Genomic DNA, 14,062 nt, shown 5'->3' on the forward strand with positions numbered 1-14,062 from the left:
GTAAAACGAAGTGAACATGTATATACACACATATATGCATATTTAAAATACATTGTATGAGGTTCATATATTTATTTTTATATATATATATATATATATATATATATATATAAATAGAATTTGTGTTTGGTGTCATGAATTTGTCTGCAACAATGTGGTTAGGAGTACCAGTGGTTTCTATCTCTTGACCAGAACCTGTGAAATTTAACTAGGTAATTCTCTAGACGAAAAATGTGATATTAATATATTGTATGCAGGTGTTGATACGTAACACTGTTTTAATGCTTAAAAGAAATCCGTTTAGAATATTGACTACAGATGCTGGGCACAGCATGTTCTAAAGTTTTTTGTTTGTTTAATAATATTCTAGGTGGTGACTGGTTCTGGTCGACAGGAAGCTCAAAAAACAGATGCGGAGTATCGGAAGCTCTTTGATCTCTCTCTCCAAGGCTTGCAGCTTCTCTCTCAGTGGAGTGCACATGTCATGGAAGTGGTATGTTTTCTGGGGAATAAAAACAGATTAGAAAATAGTCTGTTTGGAGAGCGTGGACAGGTTTTGCTTTAACAGAACAAAAAATATATCTTGTGTTTTGTTCCCTTACTTCCTCTTTGCTCTTCCTTCGCTTCTTTTCTCCTCCTGCTCCAAACCATGTTCTCAGAGAAAGGCAGCAAATAAGTTCTCAAAGGCTAGGAGTAATATTGCAGCTTTGAAGATCCAATAGCCTGTACAATCCCATATGTTGCGTATAACTTCTTATATTTAATGAACAGGTGATCACCTGTGAGCTTTGGCCAGATGCTTTTGTATTGCTTTTGACATGTGTTCTGTAGACCGACTTCACTCATTTTTCCAAAACCTGCAGCAAAGCCTAACCTAGAAATGGTTGAAACAGATGACGTGTATGAGAGAAGCCAGACTTTCTGAACCTGTTCTGTTTCTGATGTCTGAGGGAGTATCAAGCACTGCATGAATCCAGTGGACATATCCAGAGACCCGGTTTTCTTTCTGTTCTGTATTTTTAACTGCCTCTTTTGAAAACCAGTAGATGAGTTGTACTTTTTCCGAATTTATCCTGTTCTTATTTAGATCACCAGTGTATTTTATGGTGAAAACCTTGTTCTCCCTTTGTCCTTCTTAAGAGATGTTCCTGTCATCTGTTTCTGGCCTCTGTAATTCCCAGACCCATTCCCTTTATTTCTGTCATTACAATTACTGTATTCAGACTTTCTCTTCACAGGGCAATGTTCCTATTTTATTATAACTTTGTAGAAAATTTCTCTTTCTTACCTCTATTTTTATCTTCCCAGTTCCGGAACAAACTTTCCCTGACAACCACATCAGGGTTTTTCACCCCTTATTACTGCCTCTTTTAGGTTCATGCTTTTCTTTGTCTTTCTGTTATATATGGATTCCCTTAAGTACTTCTCGTGTAAGTTCATCTTCTCCCTGTCCTCCTGCTGCCCATCTGTTCTGACATAGATTCACTCAATATACATCATGTTCAGATAAAAAGTTTCAGCAAATGTTTGTTGTCCAACTTAACCCTGTAAACTTAATGACCCCAAATTACTTCGTTTAATAATTTCTCCAGTGTCATCTTGGAGCACTCAGATTGCAGGGTGTGATGCTCTTCTTTGCCACAGGGAATTTTATGAAATTATTAATCCACTATAGTAGGTGAATTTGTATTGCTGTGCAATCTAGCACTTGTGCATAGATATCAAACAGAACCTATTATTTGTTGTGAGAAAAATTGTTTGAATGGAACTAGAATTTTTCACCAGATATACCCCGATGGATATTTATGCAGGTTTTGTGTATAATACCAAATATTTTTCAGATGTTCTTGAAAACATTGGAGTATTTATAAGTGTATTATTTGTGTTCAGATATGTTTTGTGTTTCTCAGGCCTTTTTTTCCTGTCTTTTTTTTTTTCCCTATTCTGCCATATGAACTGCAGTATTCGTGGAAGCTAGTGCACCCAACTGACAAATATTCTAATAAAGATTGTCCTGACAACGCAGAGGAGTATGAAAGAGCAACGAGATACAATTATACTAGTGAGGAAAAGTTTGCTTTGGTTGAGGTAAGATAAATCTTTTTTACAGGGATTTTCCAAAGATTAATCCTATCCAAAGGAGAACATTCTCTGTAACATTTTCTATACCGAGTGGAAAAAAGACAGCATGCCCCTGTGTTGACTCTGAAAGAGCATGTTTTTCTCCATTTGATACCTAGAAGGGGTGAGGAAAACTAGCCTCTTCAGAGTGACTTTCTCATTTATTTTTTGAACTTATTAATTTCCCTTTTTTCCTGTTCTGTATTTAAAAAAAAAAAGGCTTTTAAAACAGATTACAGACAAAATTTTAAAAAAAGTACTTTGTACTTTTTTTTTTTTTAGGTGATTGCTATGATCAAAGGTCTTCAGGTGCTGATGGGAAGGATGGAAAGTGTTTTCAATCACGCCATTCGCCATACCATTTATGCAGCTCTTCAGGACTTTGCCCAGGTCACACTTAGAGAGCCATTAAGACAAGCCATTAAAAAGAAGAAAAATGTCATTCAGAGGTAACATTCTTGTTTTCATTTCCTCCTGCGTCCTTTTCCCCCCAGGTCTTACTAAATTTAGTGCAGATTGTCCAGGTGATAAATTTTGCCTCTTCTGTCTGTTCTTCCTTTGTAGTTAGCTTGGTTGAATATGTATCGTGAGTCTAAGAAATTAAAAGCCCAGAGTCGTAAATGAATGGCTGTCACTATGACTAAGGTGCGAATCTTGGACATCTTGAGCTTCTTAGCTCTACCTCAGGATTTATTCTATTGCCTGTAGTTTATTTTTATTTTAAAGAAAGACTAATTTTATTTTGAAGAAAGGTGTTACTGTCTACCTTTCGTACAATTCCAGTGTTTCCTTGTGTCTCATGTTTCTCTGATACAAAGGAGGAGGGCTCTGAACTATTTGTTATGAGGAAAAAGTGTAGAATGATTATTATGTGGATCAGGCTTTCTTGTAATTGTTAGCAAAATCATTTCTGGTTCCTTGAAGTTATGCTGAGCTCCAGAATCCTAAAAAGTAAAATGGTCCCATCAATGCACTTGGATGCGTGTGCGTCTGAAGTAGTGTGAATTGTGTTCAGTGTTTTGCAGGCCATCAGGAAGACCGTCTGTGACTGGGAAGCAGGTCATGAACCTTTCAATGACCCAGCTCTAAGGGGAGAAAAAGACCCCAAAAGTGGTTTTGATATTAAAGTCCCGAGGCGTGCAGTGGGACCCTCCAGTACTCAGGTATTTTCCCGTCTAATGGTTGTGATATCCATCAGTGATTATTGCATGTCATGTATTCTCTCTGGCCTGAACTACTTAAAAAATGCAGGTTTCTTCTGGAATGTTCAAAATCTACTTTGATTAGATTTGTATTTGCAAAAATGATGTATACTTAAAATCCTCTTTCTGGGATGCTGTCACTTTTTATTCTGATGTGTGATTTTTCCAAGTGTTCCATCTCCGTAATTTGACTCACTTAGAAATATTTTCTCATTGAGCTCCTAATGTTTAATATAGTATTTTGGAAAGATTTGATGATTTCTTGACCGATTCCTTTTTAGACTCTCTTTGGTGTGGCTGGTGGATTTTTTTCAGTCGAATCCCATAAATTATTGTTTTAAGTGATATTTAAAATTCAAATACTCTCACATATTTAAATTATGACAAGATCTCTCATCTTGTTCAGTAATGAATAATGAAACTGCTCCTTAGAATCTGTTTAATATTGTGCTGCTACTAAAACAACAGGTCGTTCAAGTGTGTTTTCCGTGGTAGTCATCAAAATCCCATGCTTAGATGTTGGTTCTGTTACCTCCACGTAATCCCCCCTTTTTATTTTATTTATGAATTTGTTTGGAGAGCATATGGCCTCATCTTCATAATTCAACTGAGCAAATGAGGTACTGAGCACTTTGGGTGCAAAACCGAAGGCAACTGTGATATGTAAATAAAATATTTTTGTGCCTGAAACCTGTGGGGAAGAGAACACACCTGGATAATAATCTTGGGTAATAATAAGTTGCGTGAATTTTTAGTCAGGTGGGTTTAATGAGGATTTTGGGTTGAATTCTAATTTTCTAAACAAACAACCTTTTTTTTTAAATATCACCACCAGTGTGCTTCTCCTGTGATTGGTATGTTTAAGGGCTTCATTTCAGTGGCTGGAACAAGCCCTTTGGAGAACCCGTTTGTCGTCTTTCTCTGCTCCTAGGCTGGCACGTGTTTGTCTCGGCTGATGTGAGGAGGGCAGGTCAAATATATCAATTTTAGAAACTTCTTTCTCAGTCTCACACAGCTCTAAAATGGCTATTTATGAATTGGTAATGCTTGGAAATCTTTGTGAAATGACTCGAGAAGCTAATGGCTTGAGGGCCTGGCTCTGCATCTTCTGAGAGGAATGGGAACTTTTCCCTTCTCCTTTGGGAGCACTGGGTGGCCGTGATCATCCTGAATGAGGAAACCTCTCAGTCTTAAAGCGTACTACCTTCCTTTGCATGCTTACTGTGCTGCTTTTCATTTTTAACGAACTAACATGTTTCCTCTGCTTCTGTTTCCCCTTCCTTATTTACCCGTGTGTTTTTATTAACGGATTCTCTCTCCCCTGCCTGCCCCTGTCTGTTGGTTTTTAGCTCTACATGGTTCGCACTATGACAGAGTCCTTAAACTCTGCCGAGCTGTTGAAGCAGCTCAAGTCTCTGGGACTGGAAAAGCTATTGCATGTGACACACAAGTTTCTGAGGCAGTCCTACATCTATCCGCCTCTTTTAAACTTTGGTGGTAAGACATTACTTATTACTTCTACTACTTTTGTGGTGATGTGAACTGTTCCACGGCAAACGGTCTGCTGCCCGATGCCAGCGGAGGCCCCTTGGCATGGGCAGGCATTTGTGCTGGTGCCTAGGCTAGCGCTGCGTCTCTTCCTCCTGCCTCGAGGGCTTTCACCCCACGGTGCCACAAAGTTTTCCATTTGAAGTGGAGCGGTCGCTTGCTGATAGTAATTCTCAGTGTTGCTCAACTAATGTGCCATGTGTATTTTCCTTTTTCCCCCCCCTTCCACCACAATTGTTTCCTTTAATGATACAGCTTTACATGGTGAGAACTATGTTAGAGTCCCTCATTGCTGACAAAAGTGGTTCCAAGAAAACCTTGAGAAGTAGCCTTGAGGGACCCACCATATTGGACATAGAAAAATTCCACCGCGAGTCTTTCTTCTACACTCATTTGATAAATTTCAGTGGTAAGATATGTAGATGATCAGTGTCCAGCTTAGCATGTCCTAACACCTCTAACACGACCTGGAAAATGTTTCCGATTGCCTAAGCCAACTTACCTTTGGTTTATTTATCAAAAACCTCGGTCTGGCCAAACTTTTTCTGAGACGTGATATTCAATATTGTGGTGGGATTTTTATTTTGCCTTGTTATACATTTCATTAAAATGGGTCAAATTTCATACTGTTGCCTCCCTTTTATATTTTTATGTATGTATTCATATAAACAAGGGACAGATAAGCCTATATGCAATGAAATTGTAAAAAGGAAGTAGCTTTTGTGTTTTGTTTTGGGGGGGCTGATTTTTTTATATTTTTTTTAAATACAGAGGAAATGAGTTCTCTGTTGTGGTAAATTTGATGTCATTTCACTACTCTTACTATTCAGTTAATTGTAATCGGAAACATGCTGTCCTAAAGAATTCACCTACTGACATTGAATGTATTTAGTCCTTGTCATCACCATGCTGTGTTGTCTTTCATTTTTGTTTTGTTACTGGACTCCTTTACCCTCAAAGAAGGGGGAGCCTGCTTATTTCTATGATAATGCTCCTGGTATAGAGCACTTTGGTCTTTGGAAGATTTTAATGTAAAAAGTTCATTTCTGTTTTGGTCTCAAGCCTTCTGCAAAAGAAGGCTTGTGCTGAGCGTTTACTGGAGAGGTGGGAAAAAGCATATCTGTGTCCCCAACAGTGGCCTTAGAAACTTTTTATTTTAATCCCTTCTTCATGTGTCTGTATGTCATTTCCTGCCCATTAAATCAACAGGAGTGTGTGGAGCGATTCAGTCCTCCAGAGGGATAGGTGGTCCTGATGGTTCCAGTACAATGTTGTCTCCTTTGCCTTCTACTTCTGTGCACAGCTGAGAGCAGCCCCTAAATGAGAAATTAAGCTAGAAACTCCCCTATAATGGTGAACATAGTTTTTCCATTTAACTGGTAGTCTCATCCATGGTATCTTCTGTAATAAGGCACCTCTTTGGGGACCAACATGGAGTTCAGAGCTATTTGAAAAAGTCACGGGCTTTACGTTTTGAATTGAGTTTACACATCTGGCCTGTGAATGATTCACGCTTGCTTTTTTTGTTTCACATTGCATCATCAGAATCACAATTGTGTTGTTCTTGATGTACTTCTTATAGAAGTTTAATTCTGCCTTATTTATCCTGTAAGAAACCCTGCAGCAGTGCTGTGATTTGTCCCAGCTGTGGTTCAGGGAATTCTTCTTAGAACTGACCATGGGCAGAAGAATCCAGTTTCCCATTGAGATGTCCATGCCTTGGATTCTGACGGACCATATTTTGGAGACAAAAGAGGCATCAATGATGGAGTAAGACCTGATTGTGCTCTTCCACCAAACAATTTTTCATAATGATTGCCACTCTGTGTTATAATGTTACTGCTTTAATTGGTTTTGACAAGCAGTAACTGAGAAGGTATTCTAAATCTTCATACAGTTTTCTTCCTGCATTTGCCGACTTCCAGAATTTTCGGCTTTCTTTTCCAAGTGAATAATTGAAATCTTCAATCTTTCATATAAGTATCATTGCACCAGCTGCTGTTCTCTGGACGAGTTCTTCTTCTGGCTTATTTTGCAGTATGCCTCCTTATTTATAATCAACATCATTGATTAGTTACGGAGTGTAATCCGCAGTAGTAAGAGCATGGTTCCATTTAATTAAAACTATATCTGTGAAACAAGTTTCAAACTGTAAACAAATCTATACAAATTCTTAAACTAACAAAAGACTTTTTTAAAGGAGCAAGTGTGCTTTTTTTTTGTGTGTTGGAGTTTATATAAAGAAAATGTTTTTATGACATGTAGATCACTATTGGCCGGATTACAATATGTTGATTTTACCGTCTTGAAGAACTGTAATCTCTGCAGACATGTAACTTGTTTTCTTTGTTCTTTTTCACTCAGGTATGTTCTCTATTCTTTGGACCTTTATAATGACAGTGCTCATTATGCACTTACTAAATTTAAGAAGCAGTTCCTCTATGATGAGATTGAGGCAGAGGTAAAGCAACCTTACCTACTGGAGAAAAGTAGTCTGTACCTTACTGTGAAAACTATGTTAAAGGCTAAGACCTATTGTAAGAGATACAGAACAGATGGGGGTAAGGAACAAACTGAGAAGACAGAGGATGGGTAACTGGTCTGGCAACATGTTGCGAGGAAACTTGTTGAACTGTGCAAAACCACTTGCATTAATACTCAAAGCTGATGTCATCTCGTGTGCTAGGAAATTTAGAAATGCTTACTCTCTTAATGATGTTTGCTAAGCGGTGGGAAGTCTTGGATTAAGTTCCCCTCTTCTAATTCTAAGTAGCCATAAATGCTCATATTTTTTTCCCTCCTAAGGTAAACCTGTGTTTTGACCAATTTGTCTACAAGCTGGCAGACCAAATATTTGCATACTACAAGGCAATGGCTGGCAGGTAGATATTCCAGCAGCAACAACTTTTATTCATGCATTTCTGCTCAGGTTTGTCGTCTGCTGTACTTAAACACCTTCTTCTTTTTTTAATAGCCTGCTTTTGGATAAACGATTACGTTCAGAATGCAAGAATCAGGGAGCAAGCATTCAGTTGCTACAATCCAACCGCTATGAGACACTGCTGAAACAAAGACACGTCCAAGTGAGTTAACTCATTTTCTGTTGTATTTGCTTTGCTTGGCGATTTTCCAGTGGTATTGATTTATGTAGATATGTAAAACTACTTCTGTGCTTTATATTCTGTCATCTAAGTGGCAGAACTGACCTTTGAGATCATTTTTTTCTGTTGTACGAAGGAGTAAATTAACAAAAATCTTAACAGGTCATGTTTTAATGGGAATGTCTGTTGCAGTTAAACAAACACAAGCCCAGTAGAAATGTCTTGTGTGGTAGCATTGTCTTCCTAATTATGTCTTTCACCAGTTTTGAATGCGTTGTTGGCACAATGTCATGGAAGCAATAGGACGCTGATATAAATACCTAGATGTAAATGCAACAGGTGATTTTACTTGTTTTTGTGAGAACTGAGATGTAAAGTAGATCCATCTACTTTATTTCTTTGTGTTTGGAATGAAAGTTCTCCATTTAAAAGTCTATTACTCTGTGGAATCTCATAGTTCCTGTACAGCTTGTCTTGTAATTTGACATTCTGTTCAAAGCTTAAGAGCGTTTTTTTTCCTTTAGCTTCTCGGTAGGTCGATAGACCTGAACCGACTGATCACTCAGCGAATTTCAGCAGCTATGTACAGGTCAATGGAGCTGGCAATTGGTCGATTTGAAAGCGAGGATTTGACTTCCATTGTGGTGAGTGTTGTGCTGCAGTTTTGTCAGAGCATCAGCACTGCAGCTGGGTGTCTAGAATGCTACATATTTTTTATTTGAGCAATAGGTTTTGTTTGCATTGAGACTGATAGACATCTAGCCTTCCCCCGCCCCCCCTTTTTTTCCCCTCATTATAAATGTGTGTGTTTATTAATGATAGAAGCCAAAAACATTTTGTGAGGTTTTGCTGAAGTCCTCTGGATGTTCTCTCAGTGAATAGATGCACAGTCACTGCTGTAGGAAGAAGAGGCTGAATTATTAAGAGGCAAACTTGTTTTATTGCAAACCTTAGTTAAACGTATACGTGGGAAAGAATTTAAGCAGCCTTATAAGAAAAATAACAAAACTGTTCACTCTGATGTTTTGTTTTCATTTTTCCATACGTGTGAAATCATATGGTGCTACGGTTGATGTTTGTCTTGTTTACTAAATCTGGATTGACAACCACCCCCACTAGAGAAGCAGTTTGTTCTTGCAAAAGGCATTCTTTTGTAGTGTAGTTAGTACGTCCAGCTACATCATAAAGTATACTTGCACATCCTCTGTTGAAGTTGTAGTATATTGTAGACTTTTTTGATTCTGATGGGCTATGTTGTTTGTTTTTTTTTCTCCCTGTACCTTAAACTGTGTCTCTGTCCAGAACAAACCTTGGCCAGACCTGTCGCAGTGTTCTAGTGTATGCTGCAGTACAGGTGGCTATGCAAGTCCTATCCTGTTGAGGCTGAGAATTTTGTTTTTTTCCTCACCCAGAAAAAAAAATAAACCTGCTACAGGGAAGGACCTTGAGAGTTTTAAATTGTAAACAGCACCAGTAGAGAAAGCATTCTAGGCGATACGAGGAAACAAGGAGGATGAGCATTGTCATCGTGTAAGCTTTTTGGAAGTGCACACTTCTGTCTGCACTTACACATTAACTGCAGACCAAAACAAAACAGCATCGTGGCTGGTAGAACCAAAAGGAGTTTGTTTAACCAGGCAGCTTGGTTTTGTAGCTTGACAAAATCAAGGCAAATTTTTTGTGGAAGAATGAGATCTGACTTGTGCCTATGGAAGGAGAGCATCTGTGCAATGTTGAGGTGTCCTTTTGAATTAGTTTCCTGATGAAAATGTTAACGAACAAATTTTATTTCCAGACAGCATGAATTTGACAAGTAAATATGCAGTCAACAAGAAAAATATCAGCTACATTCTGTTCTGCTGGAATGAAAAAAATTAAAAGTTGTGCAGGAAAGTTTACCATCAATCTTGTCGTAATGTTTTTTCACCTGTGAAATTTTGTCATGCAGTTAACTCCCTTGATTTTGTGTCATTCTTTACTGGAGATGAATCAAATACTGGCCATAAAGATGGGCAGGAGTCTGGCTTTTCACACCACTTTGGTGCTGGGCGTTGTAACCTTTGAATTACTTTCTTACTGGCTAAGTGAACAGAAACCATTGATACGTTTCTTAGGTCATAGATTCTTACTCCTTGAGTTAGAAATTGGCAGGGCTAAGTTGCTGTCCATCCCACTTCCCCTCTTTTTTTTTTTTTTCCCCTCTTTGGTTTTATGCAAAAATAATTTTTGCTGAAAACTACTTAGCTTCCTCAGTAAGAAGCTGATACCAATAGCTTAACTAATAAATATTTTCTGCTGTTCTACAAGCTAAATAAGTTAAGTGAAGTCAGTGGAAAGATTGAGCTATTTTAGCCCTCAGATTGGACTCAGTACTATCATAACCATCATAGTAGTTCTTTTGGTTTGCTTTCTAAAAGTAACTGTCATAGGTTTGAAAACCCTTTGAGAAGTGGAGCTATTAAATCAGACTCTGTATGGGAAGATGACCAGTAGTTTGCACAGCCGAATAAAGCCCAGTTTCCATTGGACATTGCTTCATATGTAACTACACAAATATGTCATTGCAAAATAAGCAGTGCTTGTTGGTGTTCTCTTTTTGATTCATGGGCTGTTCTGTGTGTGTGTGGTTGTATTTTTTTTTGGTACCCACTGGTTAAAAGTTATACTGTGAATTGCCTTGTAATTGCTAGACTAAGTCTGGTCATTAATGTGTTCGGTGTACTGTTTCCAAAGTACTATTGTTTCAGCGTTTGATGTTAGGGATGGATAACTTGAATTTTGTTTGATTTAAAGAAAGTGCCAGAAACCATATTAGAAAACCTCTTGTCAAGAAGGGAAACATTATGAAAGGCAGTGCCCGTGTGTGGTTATATAGCCCATGGCTAGAGATTTTGTGGATACCTTCGCTACATTTATAAATGTCTAGTCTTTCATTGCATCTTAGTGCAGTCTTTCACTGAGTAAACCAAGAGAAGGATTTATGGTAAATCTGATGTTGTCCTTAGTAGTGCTACCACAAGAGAGAGGTCACCAGTTTCCCTACCCAGCAGAAATGGCCTTGTGATAGCTTGTAAAGTAGGAAATGCAGAAGCTGTCTCTTGGCCTGTTTCTGACCCCATGTAAATGTTGGAGTTTTAACTTTTGCTCAGTGAAAGAAGAGATGGCCCACATCCGTGCTTGAGACAGCTGCAGGCAGTGTGGACAGATGTTACTGAATGCCCTCAGTATCTCAGAGGGTTTTGGTGGGACACAAATATTGAACAATACTAAGAGCACAGATTCCTTCCAGCTTTATCATTAAAGTAAGAGATGGGAGAGCAGTCAGTTGTTTGTTTTGACTTCTAATCTCCTATTCGTCGAGGTTTTTTATGTACTTTGTTGAGTTTCTCCACTTTATTAAATGTACTGCTCATTTTCTTTCCTCGTTTGTTTTTTGTAGGAGCTGGATGGCTTGATAGAAATAAACAAAATGACTCACAAGCTTCTGAGCAGATACATGACCTTGGATAGCTTTGATGCCATGTTCAGGGAAGCCAATCACAACGTGTCAGCCCCTTATGGACGAATCACTCTTCATGTATTTTGGGAACTGAATTATGATTTCCTTCCAAACTACTGCTATAATGGATCCACTAACAGGTTGGCACGGCCGCCTTTTGTTGATTAAAAAGTTCTTTGACTGTCCTGCAACTTCTCTCCCAGCAAGTGCTGACAAAGTCCATCACTACTCATTCAGTGTATGTTCCACTCCTAATGCTTTATGTGAAATGAAGTGGAATGAGTCATTTTACTAAGTACTGTCAAGTGTATGAAAGACACTTATTAGTCCATGGTAGAAATGAAAAATTAACCTCAGCATCCAAATTCTATGACATTTTAATGACTCCGCTATGATATGCTGAAAATGAAGCGTGTCCAAAAAACACTGCAACGTGTATATCAGGAAGACGTTTTGGTAAATGGGATCCTCAGCTGTGAGATGATGAAATTAAAATGATATTGTTTGTTTCTGTATTATTGTGAAGAAAAAGGATTGCTTGCTGGAAGGGAAGAGTTCAGTGTTCACTGGATATGGTTTTATCTGTATTGCTGCTCTTTTCCATGTCTCTGGAACTTCTGGCTATTTCGTGCCCATCAGTTGTGTGTTACTGAGCCTTCATAAGCCAGGGAAGTCCTGCAGTCTTATTCTGAAGCGTGAGTCCTTTTTGGAGCAGAGGACACTCATCCGACATCATTCAGAGAAGCTGTAAATTGTATTTCGTGTCTTTTTTTGGTCTCAGGTGGTTCGTGCTGTTTAAAAGTTTGTCTTTTCTAATTGAAAGCTTTTATTGTTTCATTCACCTTATGTTAGCAGAAGACTCTAGGATATCTGTAGTGTTAGAGTTTTGTTCCAGGTGTCCTTCATTCCTGCTGTTGCAGCTGTTAAGGAGAGTGAGTAATGGAAAAAGGAAGCAAAAGGTGGGATCCAGAATTTGAACGAGTGGAGGGCTCAGCAGTTGGACTTCCTGCTTGTGTGCTGTTTTTAGGATTTGTAGTGCTTTTGGCTTTTAATTGGATTTTGCTGAAAGCATTGTGAAGTGACAGCAAAGTGGTATTGAATACTGAGCTGTAGGAAGAGGAGAAAGCCCATTCTCATCTCTCACTCTCTCCATGGAGCGCTTCCTCTGTCTGACATGTTCTTGATGGTTATGCTGCGGTTTAGATCCAAGGTTCTGTCGGGAAGTAAAAAACAAAAAAGAGTGGGTTTTGTGTTTAAGGTTTAGGCAAGAAGCTTCTGTTACATTAATCTGTCTTCATAGCAATGTTGAATATATTTCTGGGGAAGCTACCGTGCATGTTGACGTGTCTGGAAATCAGTATTGGGATATTCAGTGTGATGTGTTAAGAATCACATAAGCATAATACTAAAAGACAGTTTTGATGCAGTGATGATGTTTCATGTGGCAGCCACAATGAGTGATATGCAGTAGCTCCTAGAACAACTTACTCTCCCTATCCTGGCTGGAAAGATTTTAGTAGTGCAGACCGCAGTGCTCAGGAGGCAAGTGTAGGTGGACAAGGGTTGCTGCTTGTCTACTTAAAAGCTGTATGCACAAACTGAGTTAGGCTGGTCCTTGAGCTTATCGGATAATTAAATCAGGAAAATTAATTTCAGAGATGCTAAAGGGAGCCAGATCGTAGGCAGTGTCTGTACCACGTGTCCAGTTTCATCACAGAATTGCTCTGGTTTCAGGTGAGAACAGGAGTGTGGTGAGAATTAATGGTACACACATGATACGGTGCTCACCTGATCCTTGGCAGAGGGAAGAGGTGATTTCTAGCCCTTTATAGTTCTCAAGCATGTCCATTATTTCTGTTGCCTCCCTGCAGTTAGTATGAACTTCAAATTATCTCTGTATTTAACTTAGTACAGGGTATTGAGTACATGTACATGAGTACCCAGTGACAAGCTCTGTATGAGCTGTCAAATCAATTCTTGACTCTTGATAGGTAATGTCTTGAGAGAAAGCACGTGGAAGCAAGGGAAGGAAAGTAACAATAAAAGGCTGGAAGAAAGAGGAATGTGTATAATGAAAAGCAGAGATGTTGCTTGGAGTTGGGCACTGGGGGTAGAGGTCCCAGGAAACGTGTAGTATCTGTGGCTTGCCTTTTGTTAATTCGAGTAGAGCTCGCGTGTCGGGATGGTTCTTCTAAAGCTAGTGTTTTGGCCAGGTTAGCTTGTGCCCAGTACCTTTTGAAGCTCTTTTCACGAGAGTGCTTGAACTTCATGATTTCAATCATTCATGAGAGTTCAAACTTTTACAAGGCTGCAGGTTTCATACAAAGGCTACGGTTGTTCACGCTGAAGTACTGAAACATGTTGCATCTTTAATTATTTGAGACTTATTTTGAGAATTGTTTTACATCTGAAAATGTACTGAGATTAAACAGCGAGGCTGTTATCAAAAGACCTAGCAATTTAATAATTGTAGTTGCCAGTTTTCTGAATTTTAGTCTCCTGGACAGCTGCACAGCTGCAGGTGAGAGGCTTTTTGTGGAGGAGGAACTGGGAGATGAGCAGGAGGACCTCTGCGGGTGGGCAATAGCAGT

The 14,062-nt window shown here is 38.8% G+C and overlaps 1 protein-coding gene across 3 annotated transcripts in view; it reads left to right on the forward strand.

Annotated features, from left to right (window-relative positions):
* The window catches only part of CYFIP1 (cytoplasmic FMR1 interacting protein 1), a 68,965-nt gene that overhangs the window by 23,296 nt on the left and 31,607 nt on the right, over positions 1–14,062 (forward strand). For all 3 annotated transcript variants that reach the window (XM_035558152.2, XM_035558153.2, XM_035558151.1), the window contains exons 12-22: positions 371–493; positions 1,963–2,088; positions 2,404–2,570; positions 3,137–3,284; positions 5,127–5,280; positions 6,485–6,641; positions 7,236–7,332; positions 7,677–7,753; positions 7,846–7,954; positions 8,497–8,616; positions 11,412–11,611. In XM_035558152.2, the coding sequence (XP_035414045.1) occupies positions 371–493; positions 1,963–2,088; positions 2,404–2,570; positions 3,137–3,284; positions 5,127–5,280; positions 6,485–6,641; positions 7,236–7,332; positions 7,677–7,753; positions 7,846–7,954; positions 8,497–8,616; positions 11,412–11,611 (1,478 nt within the window). The remainder of the gene's footprint in view (positions 1–370; positions 494–1,962; positions 2,089–2,403; positions 2,571–3,136; positions 3,285–5,126; positions 5,281–6,484; positions 6,642–7,235; positions 7,333–7,676; positions 7,754–7,845; positions 7,955–8,496; positions 8,617–11,411; positions 11,612–14,062) is intronic.

Source organism: Cygnus atratus, chromosome 1 (genome assembly GCF_013377495.2).
Source record: "Cygnus atratus isolate AKBS03 ecotype Queensland, Australia chromosome 1, CAtr_DNAZoo_HiC_assembly, whole genome shotgun sequence".
Classification (NCBI taxonomy): domain Eukaryota; kingdom Metazoa; phylum Chordata; class Aves; order Anseriformes; family Anatidae; genus Cygnus; species Cygnus atratus.